Source organism: Sphaeramia orbicularis, chromosome 6, assembly GCF_902148855.1.
Source record: "Sphaeramia orbicularis chromosome 6, fSphaOr1.1, whole genome shotgun sequence".
In the NCBI taxonomy this organism is placed as follows: domain Eukaryota; kingdom Metazoa; phylum Chordata; class Actinopteri; order Kurtiformes; family Apogonidae; genus Sphaeramia; species Sphaeramia orbicularis.
In genome coordinates, this window is record NC_043962.1 from 3,733,224 (window position 1) to 3,759,482 (window position 26,259).

The window sequence follows — 26,259 nt, forward strand, 5'->3', positions numbered from 1 at the left end:
TCATTTTCAGCCTGAGCCTCGACGCTGGACTATTTTAAGCCTCAGAGGCGATGGCAGTGGTGGAGGATTTAGCCGCACTGGATACGAATCAAGTGCATAAATAAGTAAATATATGCTTTGGTGGTGATTTGTCCATTATACATGAGCGGTGCAGGTAAAAGTCAGTGCACGGCAACAGAATGACATTATGACAAATAGACAGCAGCAAAAAAAAGGGAAAAGCTCAACAAATAAATGGGTGGAATGGACTTTTACTGCAGCACCTGCATTAGTACTGTCTTTTTCCTCCACAACACTGAAGTAACATGAACATCTGTGGGTTCCACCTCGGAAAAAATCTATTTAGGCTTTTTGATTTATCATTTTCTGGTGTTTTAGAAAGTTGTGTCAGATTTTAAACACAAAATTAACACATTAGACAAAACTACTATGAGATGGTGAAATGTTAGTCTTTAAAACCTTTACAGAATTTATGCAGAAATTATCAACACCTGTGTATTTCATTCACTATCATATATAGTTGGGTTAAACTTATATTCACACTGAGCTTCAAATAGGGCTGCTCGATTATAGAAAAAAAAAAAAATCACGATTATTTTAGCAATAATTGAAATCACGATAATTAAAAACGATTATTTGTTAACCTTAAAGTTGTTTATTTTTTTCTTGCAAAGCAATGTAAAATATACTTAATAATAAAGCTTTTAACCACTAAAACAAAGTATGTTCACTTTTGTATGAAACAAAAAAATCTTTGAATGCAAATAAGTGTACTGTAAATTCAAGTATGTTTCCTTTTGTAAATAAATAGTGCACTGTAATTAAACTGCTATAGACTTGCCATAGAACTGTAGCAATAAAAAAAAAAAAAACCTCACGTAAAGTGCAAATTGTAAATTCAAGTATGTTCAATGTAGTATGAAACAGTAAATTCAGTGGCGTGCCGTGAGGTTTCAGTTCAGGCCTTCTGTATACATCAGCCATCTAGAACACGCACGTCAGGGTTATACGGGTTAGGGTTAGGTTAATACGGGAGTTACAGCGTAAAGAGATTCGGAGACTGAAGATTGCATTGCGGACGAAGTTGTTTTTATGCGTTTTAGTTTTTCATAAGATTACGATAAAGGTGGCGGTGGTTAAACTTTAGATGGTTAAAAAGGTTTGTTGTGTTAGCGGTCGGTGCAGACACAACTACGAAACACTTTTTGCATGTGATGTGTTTTTGCTCTTCGTCTTCTTCATCAAACCCAAAGTGATTCCATACAATTGAATTTGACTTGCCTTTTTGTTTACCAAGCACTTCTGCTGTGATTCTCCTGCCGTTTTTCCAGACCGCTAGGTACAACTTTCCTCTTTGGGTGGACCTGCCGGTTAGCTGGCAGCTGTAGCTTAGAGGGGGGCGGGGCAGAGCAGCTCATGGTAGCTTGCGTGCGTGTGAATTAAAACAACTCAAAATTAATAATCGTTTTTTCTCGATTACATAATTTTTGTAATCGTTGCGTGTAATAATCGAAATCGTAATTGAATTTCGATTAATTGCACAGCCCTAGCTTCAAACATCTACATAAAAGTCAAAGGAACAGTTCAAAATTAAAAAGAAATGGCATCAAAATCTGACAGAATGAACACAATGTTTTCAACTTCATTTCGTTTGTTAAATTCATCCATTAATTACAGTCTAGAAAAAGTACCAAGTTGAGTGCACATTAATGCACTATCTACACATTTTAAATCTTAGTTTTATGATTTAAAGTTAATATATATTTTATTGCTGTTTATTTTTACCTCGTTTCCAAGCACTGTGGGGTGTGAAGCTGTGCAACTGATCATCTATCTCATAGATCTAACTACCAATCTATCGATTTGAGATCTATTTATTATAGAGCTATCTATTATAGACCTATCTATTTGAGATCTATCTGTTATAGATCATCTATCTATTATAAATCTATCTGCTATAAATCATCTATCTGAAAAGAAAAGACAAAAGAAAAGGAGCAGTTTAGGACAAACAACAGCAAAAATGGAAAATGAAACTGAGAAAAATCAGATAATGTGATGTTGAACAGTGCGACATTTTAAAGAAAATGTATTTATCAGTGACGTTTGAATTTGTATTTAACAAACAAACCCAACTTTTTCTGATGTGTGTTTGTTGGTTTATATTTTGTCATGTCACTGAAAACACTTGTGCTGGTCGTCACCTCATCCAGACACTGATTCATCTGCATGAAAAGGACAATTAAAGCCAGAGCTGAACAGAGTTCTGTTCAGATCAGACCTGACTGTTCCGTAAAAGCCCAGAGCCTCCATGAGCGGCGCTTGGACCATCACACAGTGACTCAGGCTGCTCTCCATTTGACAAATTAAACGAGGGGCCGCTTGGCAGAGGTAAATGAGGCCCCCCCAGGAAAAAACATGCTGAGCTCAGCACAGATCCTCCAATCTCAATCACAGAGGAGGAGCAGGCTGATGTAATGGCCGCCGCCGCCGCCGAGCTGCCGCTGCCTTGGCAGAGGAGGAGAGCTCGTCAGCACAGTCTCACTAATCCACCCCCCAAACCCCCAACCCCACCCCCTGGATCAAGGGTACATCAGATATCATTAACAGGAAAAAAACGTGTCCGGGCAGAGGAGGCGGGGCCTCAGGAGGGGAGGGGGAGGGGGAGGGGGAGGGGGAGGGGGAGGGGGAGGGGGAGGGGGAGGGGGAGGGGGAGGGGGTTGATTTAGAACATGACCAGTGATGAACCAGACTCACCTGTGGATTCACCTGTATTGGTGTCCATCAGCCTCTGCAAACACAACAACTCAACTAACCAGTAAAACCACGGCCCTGCCAACGCTGACCATCAGCAGGAGGTACACACTTCTTATAGTCATCTGCTGACCTCTAGTGGTCACATGGAGAAGTGCGTGAAAAACACACTGAACCATTTAAAACCAACAACTGTTAATAATCAGATAATTATAATAATCAGATCAGATGCATTTACATGCACCTCAAAAATAGGATAATCCATAAATGCTGGTTTAGACGTTTCAGTCTATTATTGGATTTATTTCAGTTTGTACAAACGTAGTGACATAGAATCAAACTTCCATGTTGATTAGTTTTGCTCATTTTATTCATTAGTATATTCAATTTTTGTTTAGCTTTGCTCATTTTGTGCATTATTTGATTTGATTTCTGTTCAGTTTGTCATTATTTTACTCAGTTTTTTGGGGGGGGGTTTGTTTTGTTTGAGTCTAGTGACAGTAGAATCAAACTTTCAGGTTGATTTGTTTTGCTCATTTTATTCATTATCAAATTAAATTTTTGTTTTGTTCATTTTACTCATTATTATGTTATATTTTTGGTTAGTTTTGCTAATTTTATTCATTATCATATTCAGTATTTATTTAGTTTTGCTCATTTTTATTCATTATTATATTCAATCCAGGTTTTGTTCAGTTTTTCACTATTTTGCTCTATTTTTGTTTGGTTTTGTTTTGTTTGAGTCTAGTGACGTACAATCAAACTTCCTGTTATTGTCTACATCACTTCTGTTTTCTATGATTTAATAGTTTTTCTACATGTTCAGATGTAACAGAACTAAATATCCAGGTATGTTAATCTGATTTATTATAATCAGATTACTACTGTTATCTGGTAAAACAGATCAGATTATACTGTTTACATGATCAATAATAATCTGATACTGATTAGAGTATTAGTGTGGATGTAAACAGGCTCAGTGATGCTGGTTAAAGCAGAATATGATGATAAGTGTAATGGAATATAATCCCTGAATAACTGGGATGTTTCTTCTCACTGGTTCACATCTCAGCAGCCTGTGTGTTAATAAATTACATCAAACATCTGAGTCACTTTACCTGCGTCTGTGAAATAAAGCTGGTGTGAAGTAAACCTGGTATGGATCCACTGATGGAGCAGGAGGACCACCAGCATCATCGTCCAATCAGAGCCTTGGTTCAGAGTTCACCAGGAAACAGCTGAACACCTCCAGGGATCCCATCTGATGAGTGAAGGCACAAATAGATGCAGACTTCAAAAAATAGAAGCGTTATCAGTCTTGAAGCTCTTCAAAGCAACATGCACCGACTCCAACATCGACCTCAGAGTCTTTAGTTGAGTTTGGATTCAGCTGAAGCTCCTGCAGCTCCAGAGCTTCTGAATTTTCCTAGAAGTTCAAACACAGATCCACAACCAGATGGGAGGGATTGGACTTCAGACCTCCGGCCAAATAACAGCTGCTCTTTGACACCTTGGACTAGATGTCACCAAACAAGATTCAAGTACGAACCTTTTTAATACAAGATTCAATAAGTCATGAAGCTTCACTAAATAAAACCATCCGGGACTGAGTGCAAGAGGGTAAAATACAGGAATACTCAACTGTACTTCAATAGAAGTACCATTACTTCCCGACCATTCTGGACAGAACAAGAGGAAGAAGTACTCAGATACTTCACTTCATAGAAAAAACACACTCACATAATCAAATACATGTTTTTACCGATTTTAATATTCATTTAATCCTTGTGTCCTCCTCAAATTTAATTCCTTCTTTGACTTTTTAAAATATTGATGTATTATGATTAATCAGCAGTTTTCGGTACATGTACAATCTAGTACTACTTCAAAAATACTAATGCCATTAAGGTGATTGTGTTGCTAATCTTTGACAAATCCAAGACTAATCACCACCAAAGCCCCATCCAAGTATTAATTATGTGGAAGATTTGTAAAAAAAAAAAAAAAAAAAAAAAAAAAAAAAAAAAAAATTGGAATTCAGATCAACTGGCATTTAAAGGGTTAAAATCCTTACAATGACTGAATATTTGGTAGTTATGAGCTAGGAAAAAAATCAATTCATATCAGTTTTTGGTGCATGTGCATCTTTGTCCAGAGGGTGAAAAATACATCAATAGAGTATAAATGACATGTTAAAGACACTGGATTAAAAAAAAAAAATAATAACTACAAAGAAGACTTCCATTCCACTATCTGTAACATAGTCCAAATGATCACGAAAAGAAAAAAAAACAAGACAAAATGAACCAAAATGGCGGAGAACATAAGAGTGAAGCAGGTTGACAAAGAAGTCTAATTTCCAAGACGACAAATATAAATAAAATCAACATATTTATACAAATGAGTTCTGTATTCTGCTTATGTGACAGAGGTAAAGTATACAGGATGTGTACGAATCAATACTTAAATACAGATAAAGCTAAAATTCAGCTAAAAAAAAACTTTTACAACGAATATCGTGAGTTGTCGCGAGACAGGAGCTACTTTTCCCGCCTGTCGCTACAATGAACTTCTCAGCTTCTACATCTGGACATAAAGACCTTAATTTGTATCTTAATAGTTAGAAAACTTAACGCAAAACACAGCTCTTATCTTTTAGAATCAGTTTACCGTGAATTTACCAGCAAAACAGGTAAATGTAGCATCAGTACAGACATGGAGCCCTCGGTCCGCATGCGCAGTCAGAGGGGCGGAGTCCAACCCCGAGGGACGTTTTTTTTTTTGTTGTTTTTTTTTTTTTGTTGTTTTTTTTAACTTTATGTAAATATCAATTTACAAACTTTGTCAAACGTTTAACATATAACACAATACATACAATACAAGAGAATACAGATATAAAAACGAAATACAATCATAAAATCAATATATGCACGGAATACATTTTCAATAATTCATATACAATAAATAAATAAATACATTCTCACCTAAATTTTCATCAAATGTCAGAAGAAACATGAAATAACTTATCATATCTATCAAGCAATGTCCTACCCCGAGGGACCCGATGTATATACATGGGTATATGATGATTTTGTATCTGAAACTGGATGTAGACCACATACAGAAGGAACATGCGGCAGTTGGTTCAGTTTTTACTGTTGCCTGTTGATTATAATTCATCAACTGTCTTCCATGTAAACATACAGCATTAGCAGGTCCTTGTCGGTGGAGGGCAGAATTGCGCTCTTTAGTCAGCACCCTGCCGGAAATTAGCCGTAGAAGAAGAATAAGTTTCCTTCAGTAGGAAGATAATTCGGCCACACAGACCGGGACGTGAGCAGAAAACATGGTAAGAATGAATTAAAGTTTGGGTTTTTAACTTTTAAACGGAGCAAAACTCGTCTTAGCAACACAGAGACGTGAATGCACCACATTAAGACGCCGATTAGAGTAGCGAGATACTTAAAATTAAGACGGATTAGCCACATTATGCTAACATTAGCTTAGGTTTTGAAGCCCTGTGAGTAAGCAAAACACATTCAGCTGCTATGAGCTGACGTTCAACCGCGTTTCTAAAGAAAACCTTCATGTTTTATACTAAATGGATTATTCCACAGTCATCCACATCACGAAGAAACACTAATTATATTGTTCACTTCTTTTACTCTCCTCCTGAGGTAGAAACTAAGTCTTCTATCTGCTAACGGAGAAGCTAGCAGGCGTTTGCTAGCATCGGCTATTTAGCATCAGTCAAAGCGTCGTGTTTGTTACTTTCGCTTTTCCATCGACCTTAGGAAAAATATTATCATTGTTATTGAAGCAAAATGTTAATTTGGGGCTTTGGTCAGTGAACTGATAAGTACAGACTGCAGTTTATCAAGGTTATATGAGATAAATGTGCTTTAAAACTATTACTGAGTCCGATTTGATTCACTATAACGATTGACAGGAATTAATAAAACTTAAAAAATACTTGATTCATTATTTATATACAGCTACAAAGATGAAATCGGGAGTATTCCATGAATGCCCATAAAGATGGATTTTAAAGATTTTCTCTCAGAATGTCTCATTACACATTTAATTTTCACTGGTAAACTGTAAAACTAGAGTTCATCAAGTTGCCAAAGGTGAGATCTCTCATCTTTTGGGAATTTAGGTTCTCCATACCAAAAAATCAAAAATTTAAAATCATTCATCAGATTTGAAAATAAAAATATATGCTTCATGTAAAATATCACACTGTCTAGTTTTATCATAAATCCACATAATCCATTATGGAAATATACCGACTTAACATCTTTTTTTTCTACTCCTTTTTTAAACCTGTCCTCTTCAGCAATTTGGTCTCCAATGTAAGTGTATTGGGTTTGATGAGTTGTTTGACAGTTTTGATCTAAGAGGAGTTTGAGCCTTAGGTCAATTCCTCCTATTGGTTGGAATTAATTATTTTACTACTATTTTACCTGATAGGAGAACAGGACAAGGTTATACACAAATAAATGCTGATACAGACCGTGAAACAGAAACAAACATGCAAAAATGAAATGGTAACAACAATAGAAGAACATCAGTGAATTTGAAGAACAGAATAGTCCAATATCAAAATAACCAGTAACAAACAACAAAGGAAAAAAAGAAGCCAAAATAGCAACAGAATAACACTGGTGACTAAAGCAAAACTACTCAAAGGAAGTGTAACCCGAAGGTAACAACACTCAGATTTCATAAATTCATCCCTTGAGCCAGATTGGACCCTTTGGTGGGCCAGTTTTGTGCCCACGGGCCACATGTTTGACACTCCTGGTATAAACAGACTAAATTGTAAAGACGTGGTTTTAATGTGATCCGTTAATTAAATATTATATTATTATTATTATTATTATTACTTACATACTTGTATTAGGCTACTAGTATATTGTTGTTATGCCTACTATTACTGTTAACCTTTATTATAACTTTTATCCTGTGATTATTAAACTACATATATATATATATATATATATATATATATATATATATATATATATATATATGTGTGCCTATTATATCATAACATAATACATTATTTATTACTATTAATACTTTTCTGCATGTGTCCACTAGTACTTTCCAATGTGCAATTTTTCACTGCTGTTTGTACAGGTATTATTATTACTGTTTCCTTATAATATTTTTTATGTGTATATTCGATGTTGTGCTGCTACTGAAACCTAAATTTCCTGAGGGACCAATAAAGTTCTATCTAATCTAATCTAGCTAACTCAAAGGTCTGAAATGATCCGTCGTCAATTCTTTGTAAAACGTCTCATTACAAACTGGATCATTAGCTCACTTCCTGATTCTGCCAGTTTAACGCCACAGACCCAAACCACGACCAGGTTTAGATCTGGAACAGACGGACCATGGTGATGTGGTTCATAAAGGGTTAAAGACTCTAGGAGGTTAAACACAATGACGGCTCATGTATTATTGAGTGAATTCAGTAACGTTAAACCTTGGGTAGAGATGTAGTGTGGACGGTGTCAGGGACGATGCAGGACGACTATGTGAGCTTCGTTTGTTCTTAAACACAATCAAACACAAACACTTTTCTATGTTTATTGAAATGTTCTTTTGTTTTTTGTCTCTAGTTCCGTAACCAGTATGACAACGATGTGACGGTGTGGAGTCCACAGGTGAGTCTCTTCCTCCTTCTGTCTTTACCCGTAAACATCTCTGTTCTTGTTAGTAAAACTGCTGTTTGTGAATTCAAATCCAGGGTCGGATCCACCAGATCGAATATGCCATGGAGGCCGTGAAGCAGGGGTCAGCCACCGTTGGACTAAAATCCAGAACCCATGCTGTCCTGGTGGCATTAAAGGTAACCACTCAAACCAGGTTGAATTCTTCTTCTTCTGCTGCTGCTTCTTCTATTACCAGCATCAGACGTAAAATAAAGTAGAACTTTATTGTTAAAAACTATGAAATAAAGTTGAGCTATTTTGACATGACTGTAAACACACAAATGCAAAAAGAATGGTTAAAAAAAATAAGCCAACAACAAAACAGTGTTTAAATAAAACGGAATCAGATACAACATTCATTTAACTGCAACAATCTGTTTTTAGGAGTAAAAATAGTTTTATTGGAGTAAAAATATTGAGTGTTCATGTATAAGTACCACATTAGTAACATCAAACATGCTGATTATGAATGTTTCTCCAGTTGTTTTCTATCAGTGTTTCTTCATTTCACCTAAAATTATCTAGTTTTTAAGTAGTAATGAACAGTGACGTCCTCACAAATGCGTTTTGTGTTATTCTGCTGTTTATTGATATTTCATTATTTCATGTATAAAAGTTTACTAAAGAAACTATTTTTGAAACACATTCTATCTTGACTTCATGTCGTTTAAAAAAACTAAAATCCTCACTCTGATAAATATAGATTTTTATCAGTGTTTCATTATTATGACCGTTGTAAATTCCACTAATTCCTCTGCATCTGTTAATAAATCCACACACGTAAAACCCCAGGATGTGGGCACGAACTGGTGCCTTTGTCCAATGGTCTTGGTTCTTCTGGTCATATGGTGTATACTGTGTTTGTGTTCAGAGGGCTCAGTCTGAACTGGCTGCTCATCAGAAGAAGATCCTCCATGTGGACAACCATGTGGGCATCTCCATCGCTGGACTGACCGCAGACGCCCGGCTGCTGTGGTAGGTCGAGGCGGGTGGGTGGGTGGGTGTGTGTGTGTGTGTGTGTGGGGGGGGGTTAGATCTGAGTGACTAGGTCAGAAACGTTCTCATCATACAAACATCCGTCAGTAGATGTTGATGTTTATTGTTGTAGATGTCAGAACGTCATTTACTGTTCAAACCAGGGGTGTCAAACTCAGTTTTAGTTCAGGTTCTACATTCAGCCCAATATGATCTGAAGTGGGTCAGACCAGTAAAATAATAACAGAATAACCTATAAATAATGACAACTCCAAGTTTTTCTCTATGTTTTAGTGCAAAAAATGACCTTAAATTATGAAAAGATTTACATTTACAAACTACCCTTTTACAAAAAAGATTAGATTACCCTGAAAAAATGAAATAAGTGCAATTTTAACAATTTTATGCCTCGGTTTATTGTTTGTACAAGTGCATTACACACAATGTTACACAAACATTTGGTAATAGGCAGAATATTGTTAAAATTTGGAATGTGGAATTAGGAACTAAATAAGAACAATTTCTACATTATTACGTCTCATTATCAACACAACGTACAAATCACAGTGGATCTAAAATACACTAAACATTTAATAACAGACACATTGCAGACATTGCACTTAATTTTTTTTTAACATTTCAGGTTATTCACATTTTATTGTTAAAGGATAGTTTCTAAATGTAAATCTTTCCATAGTGTTATGTTTTGTTTTGTTATTTTCACTTTAAACCAGTGGTTCTTAACCTTGTTGGAGGTACTGAACCCCACCAGTTTCATATGCGCATTCACCGAACCCTTGTGTATTAAAAAATACGATATGATTTTTTTCAAATTCAAGACACAGGTATATGTTTTACTGGTGCACAAAATGAACCGTGCATTAACATTACTGTGCTCAAAGAACAAAACCAATACAGTGCATGAACTTACAACAAATTATATACCTTTTCACAAAGACATGACCTTTTTTAATACTACCACACTGAAATGGTTTTAATTTTTAACCTTATGTATTCCAATAATGAACTTACTGTATTTATGCTATTTATCATTTTTAACATTTTAACAGACACCCATCACCTAATTTCCATCAGGCTACAATAATAATGAATATTTACTGCAAATCAGTGTGACTTCTGCTGTTGTGTACGTGTATGTGTAGGCCGTCAGGTCAACCCGGTTTTCGTTTCGTCTCGCTCTGAACTTTCCGAACCACGCAATTTTGACATAAAAAAAGATAAGTGCATGTAGTGTATCAAAAAAAAAAGTTCTCGTTACTCCTTCAGTATTTTTGTGATCGTTGTTTTATTACGGCACTAGCTCGGCTTTAGCGTAATACGATTTTTCCATCCGCGACGGTGCGTCGGTTGTCACATGATTGTAACTGACCAGTGCGGTGACCGAAAAATGTAAACAAACGCTACACATGGCTGCCTCCGTGGTTAGCAGGAAGTAGCAAAAGTCATAACAACGATGTGGAAAATACTCAAATAATTCATCGTCAGACGAGTGGAAGAGATTATCAACACTTCTGGATTGTGTTGTAGTGCTATAAGCAACAACAATACACCGCGTATATTGGATGTCAATCAGAGAAAGAGTCTCCGAAGCCGTTTGTTTACATACACGGACCTAGCCTAACACACACACCTGACTAATGAGTCGAGTGTGTTTCTTGACCTCCGCTGAACCCCTGAGACTGACTCACCGAACCCCTAGGGTTCGATCGAACCCAGGTTAAGAACCACTGCTTTAAACTGAGAAGAAAATCTGTAGTTGTCATTATTTATAGGTTATGTTATTATTTTATTTTAGATCATATTGATCTGAATGTGGAACCTGAACTGAAACGAGTTCTACACCCTTGACTGTTAACATCTTTCGTGTAATTTTTGTGCTTTCCCAATTAATCCCACGGGCTGGATTGGACCCTTTAGTGGGCCAGTTTTGGCCCACAAGTCACGTGTTTGACATTTGATCCTCAAGGTTTTAAATTATTCATAAAATACACAACAAGATGAAAACGACACTTGAACTTTTCATAAATCTGCAGGTGGAACATTCAGAATGACCATGGTGATGAAATATTGGTTCCATATTGAACTCACATTGATGTTTAATGGTCGTTCATGTGTTCATTCACAGTAACTTCATGCGTCAGGAATGTCTGGACTCCAGGTTCGTCTTCGACCGACCTCTTCCAACGTCACGTCTTGTCTCTCTGGTTGGCAGCAGTATCCTAACAAACCTCCAATATTAGTGTTACTGAGAAGTACGAAAACCACCAACAGGCTGGTTGGTCCATATGTCATCCACGTAGAGTTTCATGTCATTGGTGTACAGTGATAGATGCATTTAATGTCATTATGTACGGTGTTAGATGAGTTTAATGTCATCAGCGTACAGTGATAGATGAGTTTAATGTCATCGGCATACGGTGATAGATGAGTATATTTTTGTTAATCCTTGACTGAAGCTTCAGAAACCCAAATCCCAACACAGCGCTACGGCAGAAGGCCGTATGGCGTCGGACTGCTCATCGCAGGATATGATGTAAGTATCTGTATCCAGAGGTTGCATCACGTGATCTTTGACCTCTTCAAACTTTCCTCTGTGAAATCTGTGGAGTTTAGTGAATAAGTTGACATTAGTGCCTCCGGTGCTGAACAAAATAAAAACATGCACATGGATTGGACTTAATGTCTGGTCAGGTTTGTTTAATTTCAAGGCTGTGTACAGTATTAAATACTAATATTTAATACTAAGGGTAGTATTTAATATTAAACCACAGTCAGTATGGTACTGGACCGGGCCTGTATGGGACCGGACTCTGACTGTTGTCTTGTCGTCTTCAGGACATGGGCCCTCACATCTTCCAGACGTGTCCATCTGCAAACTACTTTGACTGTAAAGCCATGTCGATTGGAGCGCGCTCCCAGTCGGCACGTACCTACCTGGAGAGGCTCATGGACAAGTTCAACGACTGTACGTATCCAATCAGAGAACACCAGGGTCCCAAAAAGTTGATATTTCAGAGGGTTAGGGTCTTGATTTTCCAATAAACACAGCAGGAATTGAGCCATTTTGGTTTGGAAGTGAAGTTTTGAGTCAGTTTTTGTTGCGTTCATCCATATTTTAACGAACTCGTCCTGTTGAATGAATGAGTGACGTCAGACTTTATCAGGCTCAGGTCCACGTCGTCTACATGTTTGAGATTGGACCACTTGTATCAGGTCATTATGGAGACGAACAGGAAGTCCTGCTCTCACTGTTTGTCTGAAAACCTGTTTGAATGTCTACTCCTATTGGACGTGTAGTTTCAGTGTGTGTTCTGATTGGCTGATGTGTGGTTTTCACCCAAAGGTAACCTGAATGACCTGGTCCAACATGGACTCCGAGCCCTGAGAGAGACCTTGCCCACCGAGCAGGACCTCACCACCAAGGTAGACCTAACCCACCTGGACCGGACCGAATAGGACCAAAACAAACTGGACCAGATTAGACCAGAGTGGACTAGACCGAATGGAACCAAAACAGACCAGACCAGACTGAACCAGACTGGATTAAACCGGACCAGACTGAAAGGGACTAGACCAGACCAAATGGAATCAAAACAGACTGGACCAGACTAAATGGGACTAAAACGGACCAGACCTGACTGAATGGTACTAGACTGGACTGGACCAGATTGGATGGGACAAAAATGAACCGGACCAGACTGGACTAGAGTAAACCGCACCAGACCAAACCAAACTATGATGTTTAATTATCGTTTAATTATCTTCTGCATCAAAATGTATGTGATTTAAATAAAGTAAAACATCAGAACATTGAAACATTCATACACATACTGGCTTAGAACGTGAACAGAATAAACTGTAACAGTCATCGTTATCAACTGAGTATACGGTGTTACACCAAAGGCTGCATTGTGGTCATTCTCTGTTTCAGAACGTTTCCATCGGCATCGTGGGTAAAGACATGGAGTTCACCATCTATGATGATGATGACGTGGCTCCATTCCTGGAGGGTTTAGAGGAGAGACCGCAGAGGAAGGTACGACCAAGACACTGGCGCTGGGTCCACTGGGGCTAACGTTAAAGATGCTAATGCAGATGCTAATACAGGCGCTAACACTGACATTAATGACGCTAACACAGACATTAATGACACTAACGCAGATAATAACAACGTTAATGCAGATGCTAACAACGCTAATGCAGATGCTAGTGACGCTAATACAGGCACTAACACTGACATTAATGGCACTAACGCAGATGATAACAACGTTAATGCAGACGCTAACAACGCTAATGCAGATGCTAGTGATACTAATGCAGGCGCTAACACAAACGTTAATGACACTAAGGCAGATGATAACAGCGCTAATGCAGATGCTAATGATACTAATGCAGGCGCTAACACAGACATTAATGACACCAGTGCAGATGATAATAACGCTAACGCAGGCGGTAACCCCGCTAATGCAGACTCTACAGTTTCTACTGCATTTGGTATTTTCGTCTTCACGTTATCTGCTGTTTAATGATTTTTAAATGGTTTGGTGGCAGTTTGACATATTTTCTGTTTGTGTGTGAGTTTTTATTTGTTTTTTTTAGCTCAGTTAGGTCTGATTCTACATTTTCTGCTTTTTTATTCTGGATTTTTCAGACCATTTATCTTAGATGTGTTACTGATTGTTGAGCTCATCCATCTGTCGGGTGTTTTCCAGGTGGCCCAGCCAGCAGATGAAGCGGCCCCTGCTGATGCCCCTGATGAGCCCATGGAGCACTGAGGAAACCCCACGTTAACCCCGCCCACCCCAATGTTGTGACGTGCCACTTGTTTAACAGTTAATCCAGAATATTCTCTGCTTACATCAATGTGATGGTTTTGTATGGTTCAAGTGTAACCAGTACACAACAAATAAAGTCTGTTTTTGAGCTCGGCTGCATCGGTCTGATTGGTTCACAAACGCAACAGAAGAAGTAGTACATCAGGTGGATTCTGATCAGTGGAAACATGTGGAACAGGGATGTTTTTCAGGTTCCACATTCAGATCAATTTGATCTAAACTGGATCAGACCAGTAAAATAATCTGTAAAAAATAATGAAAACTCCATGTTTTTCTCTTTGTTTTAGTGCAAAAAAAACCAATTATGAAAATATTCACATTTACAAACAGTCCAAACAAGATGTGAATTATGTGAAAAAAATGTAAACTTCTCAAGAAAAGTAAGTGTAATTTTAACAAAATTATGCCTCAACTTATCATTTGTACATGTTAATTACAGATCAGATCTACAAAGGCACAAAGCATTTAATAACGGGCAGAATATTGGCAAAATCCCACTTAATTTTCTTTCAACATTTCAGGTTCATATTTGTTCAGATTATTCATGTTATTGTTTAAGGATAGATAATGTAAATGTTTTCATAATTTAATGTCATTTTTTGCACTAAGAAAAATTTGGAGTTGGCATCATTTATAGTCATAATGTTTTGGTTTTTTTTCACATAAAACAGAAGAAAATTTGGAGTAATTATTTATAGGTTTTACTATTATTTTACACTCAACAGCCTTGAATATTACTATCTTCTAATGTAATTTCATCCCATAGACACTTGAACAACCGGATCCTGAAGCCATCAGTTCACCTGATTATTGTCTTAATACCAAACCAGTTTGTTATTGTATATTTTTTAGACATGTGGTGTAACTGAGTTACTATCATCACCATCACTGTTGTTTTACATCATTATTGGTTCATTAATTCTCAACCAAACATGATCTAAACAGTAGGAGCTATTTTAATATCACAGACTTTTAACACATGACAATGAAAAAATAAACATGCACCGATTCAGTGCCATTAACAATATTTATTTCATTTTCAGTTAATAAATGCATCTTTGCTTCAGGTTAAAACAAGGAAATGCTGACAAATTTACAAAATAAATAAATAAATATGGAAAATCTCAATGCAAACAGTTCAGATGTATTGAAGTCAATAACATTTGGTAGTTTTCAACCAAAAAACAGCCACTTCACACCTGTTATCTGTAAAACCAAATGGTCATCAATTCTCCATTTCAGTGGACTGAACCTTCGAAAACAATGAAACATGAGGGTTTTAAACAATTATGTTAACGAGTAATCGAGAATTTTATCCATAAATACTCATAATCAGTTACTATCAAAGAAAAAAAGACCAATAAATACATCAAAGATGGAATCAGATCTTCAACCAAAATGACTCAAAATTATCAATTAACCCTTTAAAACCTAAAACTGTTTTTATGGCGAATCTACATTTAAACTTTAATAAGTGATTTATTATAATATTCTCTACATTTTACTTTTTTCAGCGTAAACCAGGGGATGATGTAGATATTCATTAAAGCTCAGAGTAAATTCAAAGATTATGTTAAAACAGACAAAACTGAAGGAAAAGTGACTGTTCCAGTCAAATTTTTCATTATTTGAACTTAAACCCAGTGTGTCCATCCACTGTCATTGATCCAACTCCATGGATTTTACTGGTGAATCAATGTTGTAGAAGATGACAGTGTTTCCACGGTAACTACAGAGCCTCTGAACGTCCAAATAGGTCATTCTGAAACCCTGGTTCTGGTTCAGTTCAGGTCTTTCTTGGTTCTCCTTCGTCTGTTCCTTCGCCTCACATGACTGATGGATGATTCTGTCTGGGCTGGTTTGACCACGTCCTGCAGGACTCCGGCCAGATCTGATTCCTGGACCCTCTGATCCTCCTCCTGGACCCTCTGATCCTCCTCCTGGACCCTCAGATCGTCCTCCTGGACCCTCAGATCGTCCTCCTGGACCCTCAGATCCTCCTCCTGGACCCTCAGATCCTCCTCCTGGGCCCTCAGATCCTCCTTCTGGACCCTCCGATCCTCCTCCTGGACCATCGGATCCTGCTCCTGGATTCTCGGATCCTCCTCCTGGACCCTCCGATCCTCTTCCTGGACCCTCAGATCCTCCTCCTGGACCTTCAGATCCTTCACCTGGACCCTCCAATCCTCCTCTTGGACCCTCCGATCCTCCTCCTGGACCTTCAGATCCTCCTCCTGGACCCTCAGATCCTCCTCCTGGACCCTCAGATCCTCCTCCTGGACCTTCAGATCCTTCTCCTGGACCCTCCGATCCTCCTCCTGGACCCTCTGTTTCCCCCCTCCCTCCTCTTGTTCATGTTTGTCCACAGGTCCTGATGTAATCTCAGACTCTGTCTTCTCAGCATCTGTACTATCATCCTCGTCCATCTGTCCTCCAGACATTGCATCTTCTGCGCCTGTCTCCGCCCCCTCTGCACCTGTCTCTGCCCCCTCTGCACCAGTCTCCGCCCCCTCTGCGCTGCTCTCCGCCCCATCGGTGCCAGCCTGCACCCCATCGGCGCCGTCCCCTTGCGTCCTCTCCGTGGTGGACTCTGACTGGTCCTGCTGACTGTGTTGGCAGCAGCAGTGTGAATGTTCCCAGTATGGACGAGGCTCCTCAGGATAATCTGAACAAAAGGAAACATCCACATCAGATAAACGTCTCCAATCACCTGCAGCTGCTTCTGCATTTTCCAAACCAAGGGTTGGGTTTGTATGAGGTCACCCATCTGTTTCTGAACTGATGTTATGAAGCTCTGGGTTTGTGGTTTAGTCGTCACCCCGTTGGCTTCTGAAGCCAGACGTGACCATATTTGGACAAAAGGGGTGGAGCTACAGAAGTAGAAGAGTTCATGACTGACTCAGTTTAAACTAAACTTCATCAATCACACCTGTCAATCAAGATGATGTCAGGCCTTATACTGGAAACATGGACCAGGTCACTGAGGAGAAGGTCCAAATAGAACCGGTCAGACCAGAACAAGTCCTGGACAAACACAGCTGAGTCTGGATTAAAGGACCCTTTTCCACCAACATTCCCAGGAACTTTTATTACCAGGTAGTTATTTCTCTGGTAAATGAATTCCTGTTAATCTGTGTGGTTTTTGTTTCCACATCAAAGTTCTGTTAAATTTATTCAGATCAGACTCGGTCATCAACTTTAAGTCCTGCTGAATTCCTTTCAATCATATTCTGTAAATTCATTGTTCAATGTCCAGACTTATTATCCAGAGTGTATTCAGATGAACACAGATTAATATTAATAATCTGTGTCCATCTGAATACACTAAAAAGTGAATTCTGTGAAAGAACCTCATTATAGTTTCTCTTCTTTTGTTCCATTTTCTAATTGATCCAAACACAAACCAAGTGAATCTGGTGGGAATGGAATAAACCCGTTCGCAGACACCACTGGATTAAACATGGAGGGTGAATGGAAGTGTGGAATGCTGACAGTGGGTTCCACCAATCAGCGTTCTTCAACACACAGCCCCGCCCACAAGCATTCAAGAATCTGAAAAGTCCAATCCAGGTCCCACCTACTAGGAACTTAAATCAGGGAAAGTTTAGGGTTGAGAGAAAGTTTTTTATTGGGTAATTTAGGTGGAAACGCACCAAGGATTTTCAAAATCCACAGTAACGTTAACGTTAAAGTGGTGGAAAAGGGGCTGATGGAGCAGCACCTAGAGGCTGTCAGCGGTATTACACACTGTTCAGAGCCAGTTTGTGTTTCTGGACCTGAACTGCACCTGAACCTGCCTGGATGTATAAAAGAGGAGGAGTTAGATGTGTACCTTCCCATTGGTCGTGGCCTTTCTTCTTCTGTGGTGCCACGGCGTCCACCAGCTGCCCCTCCTGCATCACCCGGGTGATCTCCGTCAGCTGGAGGAGGAGACTCTCCTCCTGATCCAGCGTCACGCCCTTCAGTCTGCAAACACAACAAACAGTGGCAAAATGGTGGTCAATGGGCGGCCCACTGGCCCCGTCTGGCTGCCCAAGCCCCCATCAGCCCCCGAAGGATGAAGACAGCATGTGTTCTTTTACTGCAGTAACAGCAATGCACGATGCGTTCAGGTGCACCTTGTACATTCACAAACTTTTTAAAGTATTACATGTTTTAAATCAGTCCTGTGAGTCAGTAAAACAACTTATAACTGGTATTGATTATTGATTTCAGAACCAGACAACAAACATGCTGATCTTTAATTTGTATTTTAAGCCCAGCCCCCACCCTCATCTCCAGGTTCTTCTGACCATGTGACTTTGTGAGCCAACCAGTGAGCTGAGTGGAAAGCAGAGGCGGGGCTTATGGTGGATGATCTCACCTGTCTGGACTGTGGTGAGCATTGGAGACGATGTTCTCCATCACCAGCTCTGTTTCACGGAGCTTCTCCTGTAGCTGGGCCAGCTCGTAGTCGGCTACCATGGAAACACAGAGACATAAGGTCAAGGGGTCAAAGGTCAGGAGGTCAAAGGTGAGGGGGTTTGACCTGGTCCTGTACTCTCAGATCTTCAACCCTGAACATCAAACTGACATAACCCGACTCAGACTCATCTACAGGATGTCAATGGAACGTAGAAGAACAATGATGAAGATGATGATGAAGATGAACTCACTGATTTTCCTCTTCATGTTTTCGGTGCGCGTTGATGGAGTCCTGCCCTCTGCTGGTTTACTGCTGCCTTTAGACGTGATCTGACAACGACACAGACTCATTAAAACCTCAACTAAACCCAGTGGATTCAACTGGATAAACCTCAAACAGAGGAAGTGTTGGGTTCTTTGTCTGCTTCACCTTGAACAGGATGTAGAGGATGTAGAGTAAGATCCCAAAGCCGTACACGGGGATGATCTGACCCGCCAGGTTGGATTTGCCTCCGGTTCCGGCTCCGGTCCCGGTTCCGCTCCCAGATCCTTTGACTCTGGCGATGGCCTCAGAGTTGTGAGCCCTGGAGAATCCAGACCCCGCCCCCCTCTGGCCCCGCCCCTCTGGGGCCATCTGACGGTGCATCATGGGAGGGAAGCGACCTGCACCTGCAGAGGCGAGGAAGAGGAGGAGGAGGAAGAGGACTTTAAAGACCAGAGATGGAGGATGATCACTGAACGTTCACTCAAGGTTGTTATTTCTACTGTTACTGTGACGACACATGAACAGTGAACAAACGCTTCAGTACATTTGTATGAATCTGACCTGCTCATGTGTAGTATTACTTAATTGTTGTGTATTATTACTTCATTTTTGAATATTATTACTTTATTATAGTGTAGTATTACATCATTATCTAAGTACATATATAAGTTACCAGTTATTTGCAACATGTGATTAATTTTAGGTAAATGCGGAGCAGGTCAAAGGTCACAGAACTGACTGAAATGGATCCTTTATGTCAGGGGTCTCAAACATGCCAAATGTGGCCCGCCAAAGGTTCCAATCTGGCCTGTGGGATGAATCTGCAAAGTGCAAAAATTCCACTGTCAAGGCTGTCGAACTCATTTTCCACATACAGACCAATTTGATCTCAAGTAAAATAATAACCCACAAAAACTAATGACTCCATATTTTCGTCACGGTTTGATTTGGAAAAAAAAAATTACATTATGCCTATAAATAATGACAACTTTAATGTTTTTTCTTTGTTTTAGTGCAAAAAATGACATTAAATTATGAAAATATGTACATTTACAAACTATCCTGTAACAATAAAATGTGAATAACCTGAGCAAATATGAGCAACCTGTAATGTCTAAAGAAAATTAAGAACAATTTTTAAAATTTTCTGCCTGCTACTAAGTGTTTAGTGTCTTTGTAGATCCAATCCACAACATAATAGTTGAGGCATAATATTGTTAAAATTACACTTTTTTTTCTTAAGAAATTTCAGTTTTTTCAGGTTATTCACATCTATTTGTTTGGATAGTTTATAAAAGTAAGTACTTTCAAAATTAGATGAAGTTGTTTGGAACTGAAACAAAGAAAAAAGTTGGAATTGTCATTATTTCTAGGTTATTTTGCTTTAATTTTACTGGTCTGGCCTACTTGAGATTACACTGGGCAGAATGTGTCCCCTGACCTCAAATGAGTCTGACACCTGTGCTTTATGTCATTACTGCAGCTGAAGGTTTGTCGCCCCCAACGGCCATCCATGGAACTGCAGCTGATGCAAACCGGTTCCGTGTTTCCGTTAAAAACAGAACCGTAACACTAACCCGGTCCGTGAGTCCCACCGAGACTCGGGCCGGTCCGAGCTCGGGTCCACCGCTGACCCCCCACCCCCCTCCCCGCTGTCCCCGGGTGCAGGACTCACCCTCCGGCCGCTCCGCATCCTTCCTCCCGCGGGACAGGAGCATCTTGGGAAGCAGCAGCGCCACGCACAGCACGAGGCACGTGACCAGGGTGACCTTCTGGAACGCGGACATGGCCATGACACCGAGCGGAACCGAGCGGAACCGAGCCGCCCAACGCAGAACCACGAAAACCCCGCTGCACCTCACCGACTGTCCGCAGCCTCCGACGGAAGACCACACCGGAAGTGACCGGAGCTGCAGCCGCGGAGGATGACGGGAGGGGGTGACAGAGGAGCGCGCGGAGCACACACACATAGCAGGTAATACTGGATCTATGCATACTGGATCTATACACACTGGATCTATGCACACTGGATCTATGCACACTGGATCTATGCATACTGGATCTATGCATACTGGATCTATACACACTGGATCTATGCACACTGGATCTATACATACTGGATCTATGCACACTGGATCTATGCATACTGGATCTATGCATACTGGATCTATACATACTGGATCTATGCATACTGGATCTATGCACACTGGATCTATGCATACTGGATCTATGCACACTGGATCTATACATACTGGATCTATGCACACTGGATCTATGCACACTGGATCTATGCATACTGGATCTATGCATACTGGATCTATACATACTGGATCTATGCACACTGGATCTATGCATACTGGATCTATACACACTGGATCTATGCACACTGGATCTATACATACTGGATCTATGCATACTGGATCTATACACACTGGATCTATGCACACTGGATCTATACATACTGGATCTATGCACACTGGATCTATACATACTGGATCTATGCATACTGGATCTATACATACTGGATCTATGCATACTGGATCCATAAATACTGGATTTATGCATACTGGATCTACACATACTGGATCTATGCATACTGGATCTACACATACTGGATCTATGCATACTGGATCTATACATACTGGATCTATACATACTGGAACCATAAATACTGGATTTATGCATACTGGATCTACATATACTGGATCTATACATACTGGATCCATAAATACTGGACCTACACATACTGGTTCTATGCATACTGGAGCTATGCATACTGGATCTATGCATATTGGATCTACACATACTGGATCTATAAATCCTGGATCTACACATACTGGATCTACACTTACTGGATCTACACATACTGGATCTATACATACTGGATCTATACATACCGGATCTACATATATGTAGATCTATTGATGTCGATTTTTATTTGATTTTCTTTAATTTTTTTTCTATACAAATACACTGTCTAATTTATTTCACATTCTTATAGTTATAAATTAATGTGTAATAAAAAAAAATAATAGTGATAATAATTTACAACATGATATACATTAATATGAATATTATATCAGGCCTAATTACACATTTTATTGAATGTTTTTATTGTATTTTACTTACATTTCTACTGTAAATATTTCCGTATTATATAAATGATATACCAGGCTTAATTCTTTTCTTTTCTAAAAGCCCATTATTTATATATATTCACATTCACATTAGAAAAACAAATTAATTCCAAACTTCAGGTTATATAGATATTTGTTGTAGTTCTTCAGTGTTTTTATCGTTCCTTTTCTCTTTTAATAAACTTTGTTATTAAATGAAAACATGTTCAAGTATCTTCACTGTAAAAACAGGATTCGATGACGTGTTGATGTGAACATATGTGTATTTTAACTCTGCACTCGCTGATCATCTTCTGTTTATTTCCAGTTTTCGAACCTTGTATCGTATTAAATTCTTATTTAAACTTTTTGGCAGTGATTATTAAATGTCTGGTTTAGTTCACAGATAAAACTGACGGGGGTCAAACTTTTCTTTTTGACTTTTTTCTGGTGGTTCTGTGCAGATGCAGATGGTTTTATTCACAGTGGAAACCAGAGAACTGACAGTTTACCTCTGGTTGGTTTGAAGTCGTTGACATTCAGAACAGTTTATGAACAGGACACTGTGTCACCTGAAAGGTCAGAGGTCAAAGCACAGAAAGACAGAAGAAAAGTTCTCTTTGCTTCTTTTCCATGATTCCTTCCTTCTTTTCTTGTGTTCTTTAACCCTTTCATGCATGAATTATGACAACCATAGTCAAGATTTTTTTCTTTCTTCTTGTTTTTATCCCCCCCTTAGGCATGAAAAAAAAAGCAATTGAGTTTTTTTTTTTAAATGAAGTTACAAAAATGTCCATGCGTTTAATTTTTGAAGTAAAGAAACGTGTTTAAAACCCAATATCAGAAAGTGAGATAAAAACAAATGAAAAGATTTTAGTCCTACTAATCTGATGTTTTCTCACATTTTAACATATTCTACTGCTAGTTATTACTCATGGAGGTAATATGCAAAAAAAAAAAACTTTTTGTCTAACAAATAACAATTGATTTACACTAAAACATGTTACTGCAGATCAGGTTTATCAAGAACATAAAGTTACAGTAATGGCAGTTTATGGGATGATGCATAAGCGTCCACTGTGTTGGCTGATATGAACTAAAACAACAAAACCCATGAATATACAAGAGAACAGCTGGAGAAGAACTGACCACTGGAGTGACCAGTGTGCATGAAAGGGTTAAGTATTTGTGTTGTAACTATAATCAGATATGATAAAGTATTGCCTGGTTATTTGAAGCATTTTTAAGATGATCGAAAAACTGTCTTTTTATCTGATATAAAGCAGATGCATATGTTTTTAAAGGTACAGTGACACCAGATGTTTGGATTCCTGTGCTGCCATCTACTGGTCATATTGTGAATAGGTCTGTGTTTGCAGTGTAATAAGGATCATTTCTCACTTCTCGTGTAGCGAAACCAACTATTTTTAGCAGTTACACACAGGAAATTCCTCTTTTCTGAAGAAATGCCTCCTCTCACGCTGGTCTCATTAAAACTAAGCTCAAAAAGAAACAGGCTTTTCACCAGAACGAACACAACATAAAGCAATGTTTGGCTTTAATTTCCTCTGGAACAGCTGATGTTTTTACAGTATTTACAGAAGGAACATTCTTTACACAACGCTGCATACATGAAGGTGTTTTTGTAAATGTCTGGTACACTTCTGCTTTGAGCATCATGGTGTCGTAACAGGATGAGTTCATGCCCTTAACTAAAATGACTTTAGTTTTATATTGTACTGAATAAATACAATATTATTGTGCTTATTATTTATATGATTTGTAACATGACAGTGCATCATTTATCAACAAAAATGATGGCTTTTAAAGGAAAATCAAATTATATACATGAAAAAACAATTTAAAGTGACAATAAAAACACCAAAACAGTAGGTGGTGAAAGTCTTCATATAGTTTCCTGCAGAAGTACAGATACTGTGGTACAAGTACCAGTACTCCCTCTGTACCTCAGTTTAAAGTCTAGGTTCTGGACAAAGACGGTCTTTGGCGAGGGCAGTGGGAGGTCACTGGCTCCAAGGCATCCACCCCTATCTCTTGTGTAAGAAAAATTAAAATTAAAAATGGAAATTAAATGGTCTGAGAGTGGTCCAGCTGTGGAGTGGACGAGGTCTACATTCAAAAACAACAACAACAACAACAAAAAAAAGAAAAGTGGGGGGGTAGGAGGAATACCCTTTAATTGGCCATGGCTGGTCTGGTCCTTGGGCTGTGGCTGTGCTGCTGGTGGTTGTGGGGGGGGGTTGATGGCGTCCTCCCCTCCTCGGGTTCTGCATGCTGCCCCCCCCATACAAATATATATATATATATATATATATATATATATATATATATATATATATATATATATATATATATACACAAATACATTATTACAAATATTCAATTATTGAACTCGTTGTATTGTGACTGCCTCTGCCGCTACCACCGCCACAATAATACTAGCAAATTAGACTACTGGTATTGTTATGATATATTATTGTATTATTACAACAATTCTTATTTCCCCCTCACTCCCCCCTCTCTCTTTCTCTCTTTCATTCACACCCCCCTCTTCTCCTTTTCCCTATCACACCTAACCAAGCTATACTGTTTAGTTGCTATTTACATTTATGATTTTTTTCACTGTGATATGATGTTGTCATTTGTCAATACTCTGTCATTGTTGTTGTTTTTGGTTTGTTTGTTTATTTGTTTGAGTTTCCCTTTGTTTATGTGTTGTTGTTGTTGTTGTTGTTGTTGTTGTTGTTGTTTTTCTGTCCACATTGTCTTGTTAACATCGCTAATAAAAAAGAAAGAAAAAAAAAAAAAGTCTAGGTTCTGAAATGTCTTCAAAGTATAAAAGTAGGACATAGAAGGATGTTTCAGGTGGCTGTTTGTGTGTAAGCCGACACAACTTCCTGTCATATTAATAGAATGTGAACATGAAAACTATTAAACTAAAAACATTAGACTGAAAATAATCAACATTAAGTTCAGTCAGATGTTAGAAACAGAAGAAAACACATTTTCTCTGTGATTTGTCTCCGTTTACACCTGTTTTGTGTTGGTACTGTTTCAATGGACATGCTTTATTGAATAAAAACAAGGTTTTATTATTATTATTATTATTATTATTATTATTATTATTTTATTTTTTTATTTATTAATTAATTTATTTATTTATTAATTTTTCATAAAGCGCTCAATAGGAACTAAAAAATAGAAAATCACAGATTACAGATGTGTCCTTATCTTTTTTCATCTTCATCTGATTTTTATTAGATTTTCTTTATTTTTAATTTGTACAAATACACTAATTCATTTTACAGTTATAAATTAATAATAATAATAATAATAATAATAATAATAATACAGTAATATGAATAACAGATCAGGCCTAATTAACTTTTTTATTGATTTTTTATTATATAGTTGTTATTTTTTTGCCTTCTATGTAGTTTTCACGTAGTTTTATCTTGAAAACATCATGAATTGTCCATAACTCTGCCTGTTTTCACCGTATCACCCTATGGTCCAGCCCTCCTTTCACCTTCTTTTCAGTCGTTGTATGTGGTGTCTTTGTGTATTTGCCTTTTCAGTCTCAGTGTCTTTTGCATAGATTCGTTTTTCCCGTTTACCTGTGAACTGTGAACAACAGACAGATGGTTTCAGTTAATGAAGGACCTCAGATCGTCCAGGTGTGAACACACTGCTCTGGCTCTGACGTAGACTTTTCGGAGGACCTTCAGAATGAGGGTCTGGGTCCGTTCAGGTCGACTGCTCCTTTCTCTGTACTTTCCATTGACCTCATGCTGTTTCCCTTTATCCAAACCTCTTGGCAGATTACTCCCGTCACACTGACTTCCTCCTTTTGCCGAACATGTTGTTGATGAGTTTGGCCATGGACTTGGACCCGCTGTAGCGGCGGCGGTCTGCGCGGTACTTCAGGTGCTCCATCACTTGGCGGATGAGCTGGGTGAACAGGTTGGCGATGTCCTGGTAGCTCTCGGCCGCTGAGACTTCCTGGAAGTGACAGTGGTACTCCTGGGCCAAGCAGAGACCCTCGTCCTCCAGAACCTGCCGGACGTGGCACAGGTCCTGTTTATTACCCACAAGAACCACAGGAACCTCCACCTCCCTGAAAAACAAACAACAGCGTTCAC

The 26,259-nt window shown here is 38.7% G+C and overlaps 3 protein-coding genes across 6 annotated transcripts in view; 1 reads left to right on the forward strand and 2 right to left on the reverse strand.

Annotated features, from left to right (window-relative positions):
- Nucleotides 1-5,992: 5,992 nt before the first annotated feature.
- psma1 (proteasome 20S subunit alpha 1) lies at nt 5,993-14,405 on the forward strand. Its single transcript, XM_030137243.1, has 10 exons — nt 5,993-6,103; nt 8,388-8,432; nt 8,516-8,617; nt 9,352-9,455; nt 11,602-11,690; nt 11,939-12,009; nt 12,312-12,441; nt 12,820-12,899; nt 13,408-13,512; nt 14,189-14,405. The coding sequence occupies exons 1-10, from the start codon at nt 6,101-6,103 to the stop codon at nt 14,249-14,251; spliced, it is 792 nt and encodes a 263-aa protein (XP_029993103.1). The 5' UTR covers nt 5,993-6,100; the 3' UTR covers nt 14,252-14,405.
- Nucleotides 14,406-15,628: 1,223 nt separating this feature from the next.
- ric3b (RIC3 acetylcholine receptor chaperone b) lies at nt 15,629-20,869 on the reverse strand. 4 transcript variants are annotated; one of them, XM_030137242.1, is made up of 7 exons: nt 20,656-20,869; nt 19,146-19,384; nt 18,967-19,045; nt 18,675-18,768; nt 18,144-18,277; nt 16,876-16,976; nt 15,629-16,794 (listed from the first exon to the last, which is right to left on the reverse strand). In XM_030137242.1, exons 1-7 carry the CDS (start codon nt 20,771-20,773, stop codon nt 16,093-16,095), a joined length of 1,467 nt encoding a protein of 488 aa, XP_029993102.1. In that variant the 5' UTR covers nt 20,774-20,869; the 3' UTR covers nt 15,629-16,092. The 4 variants fall into 4 exon arrangements, with proteins under 4 accessions (XP_029993102.1, XP_029993101.1, XP_029993100.1 ...); XM_030137241.1 differs by having other exon boundaries at nt 15,629-16,787; nt 16,830-16,976; XM_030137240.1 differs by having other exon boundaries at nt 15,629-16,766; nt 16,809-16,976.
- A 4,057-nt stretch (nt 20,870-24,926) lies between these two features.
- Nucleotides 24,927-26,259, reverse strand: part of LOC115420456 (ras-related and estrogen-regulated growth inhibitor-like protein) — a 15,357-nt gene continuing 14,024 nt past the window's right edge. Inside the window, exon 5 of the mRNA XM_030135700.1 lies at nt 24,927-26,234. Coding sequence (XP_029991560.1) covers nt 25,949-26,234 — 286 coding nt within the window. The 3' untranslated portion in view covers nt 24,927-25,948. The remainder of the gene's footprint in view (nt 26,235-26,259) is intronic.

Excerpts from the sequence above, each read along its gene's own strand:
- psma1 (XM_030137243.1), top strand. Across the intron at positions 8,433-8,515 it reads TGACGGTGTGGAGTCCACAG|GGTCGGATCCACCAGATCGA; the intron begins GTGAGTCTCTTC and ends ATTCAAATCCAG. Across the intron at positions 13,513-14,188 it reads AGGAGAGACCGCAGAGGAAG|GTGGCCCAGCCAGCAGATGA; the intron begins GTACGACCAAGA and ends GGTGTTTTCCAG.
- ric3b (XM_030137239.1), bottom strand. The coding sequence starts at position 20,773 with ATGGCCATGTCCGCGTTCCAGAAGGTCACCCTGGTCACGTGCCTCGTG. Across the intron at positions 19,385-20,655 it reads GGATGCGGAGCGGCCGGAGG|GTGCAGGTCGCTTCCCTCCC; the intron begins GTGAGTCCTGCA and ends TCGCCTCTGCAG. Across the intron at positions 19,046-19,145 it reads TCCTCTACATCCTGTTCAAG|ATCACGTCTAAAGGCAGCAG; the intron begins GTGAAGCAGACA and ends TGTCGTTGTCAG.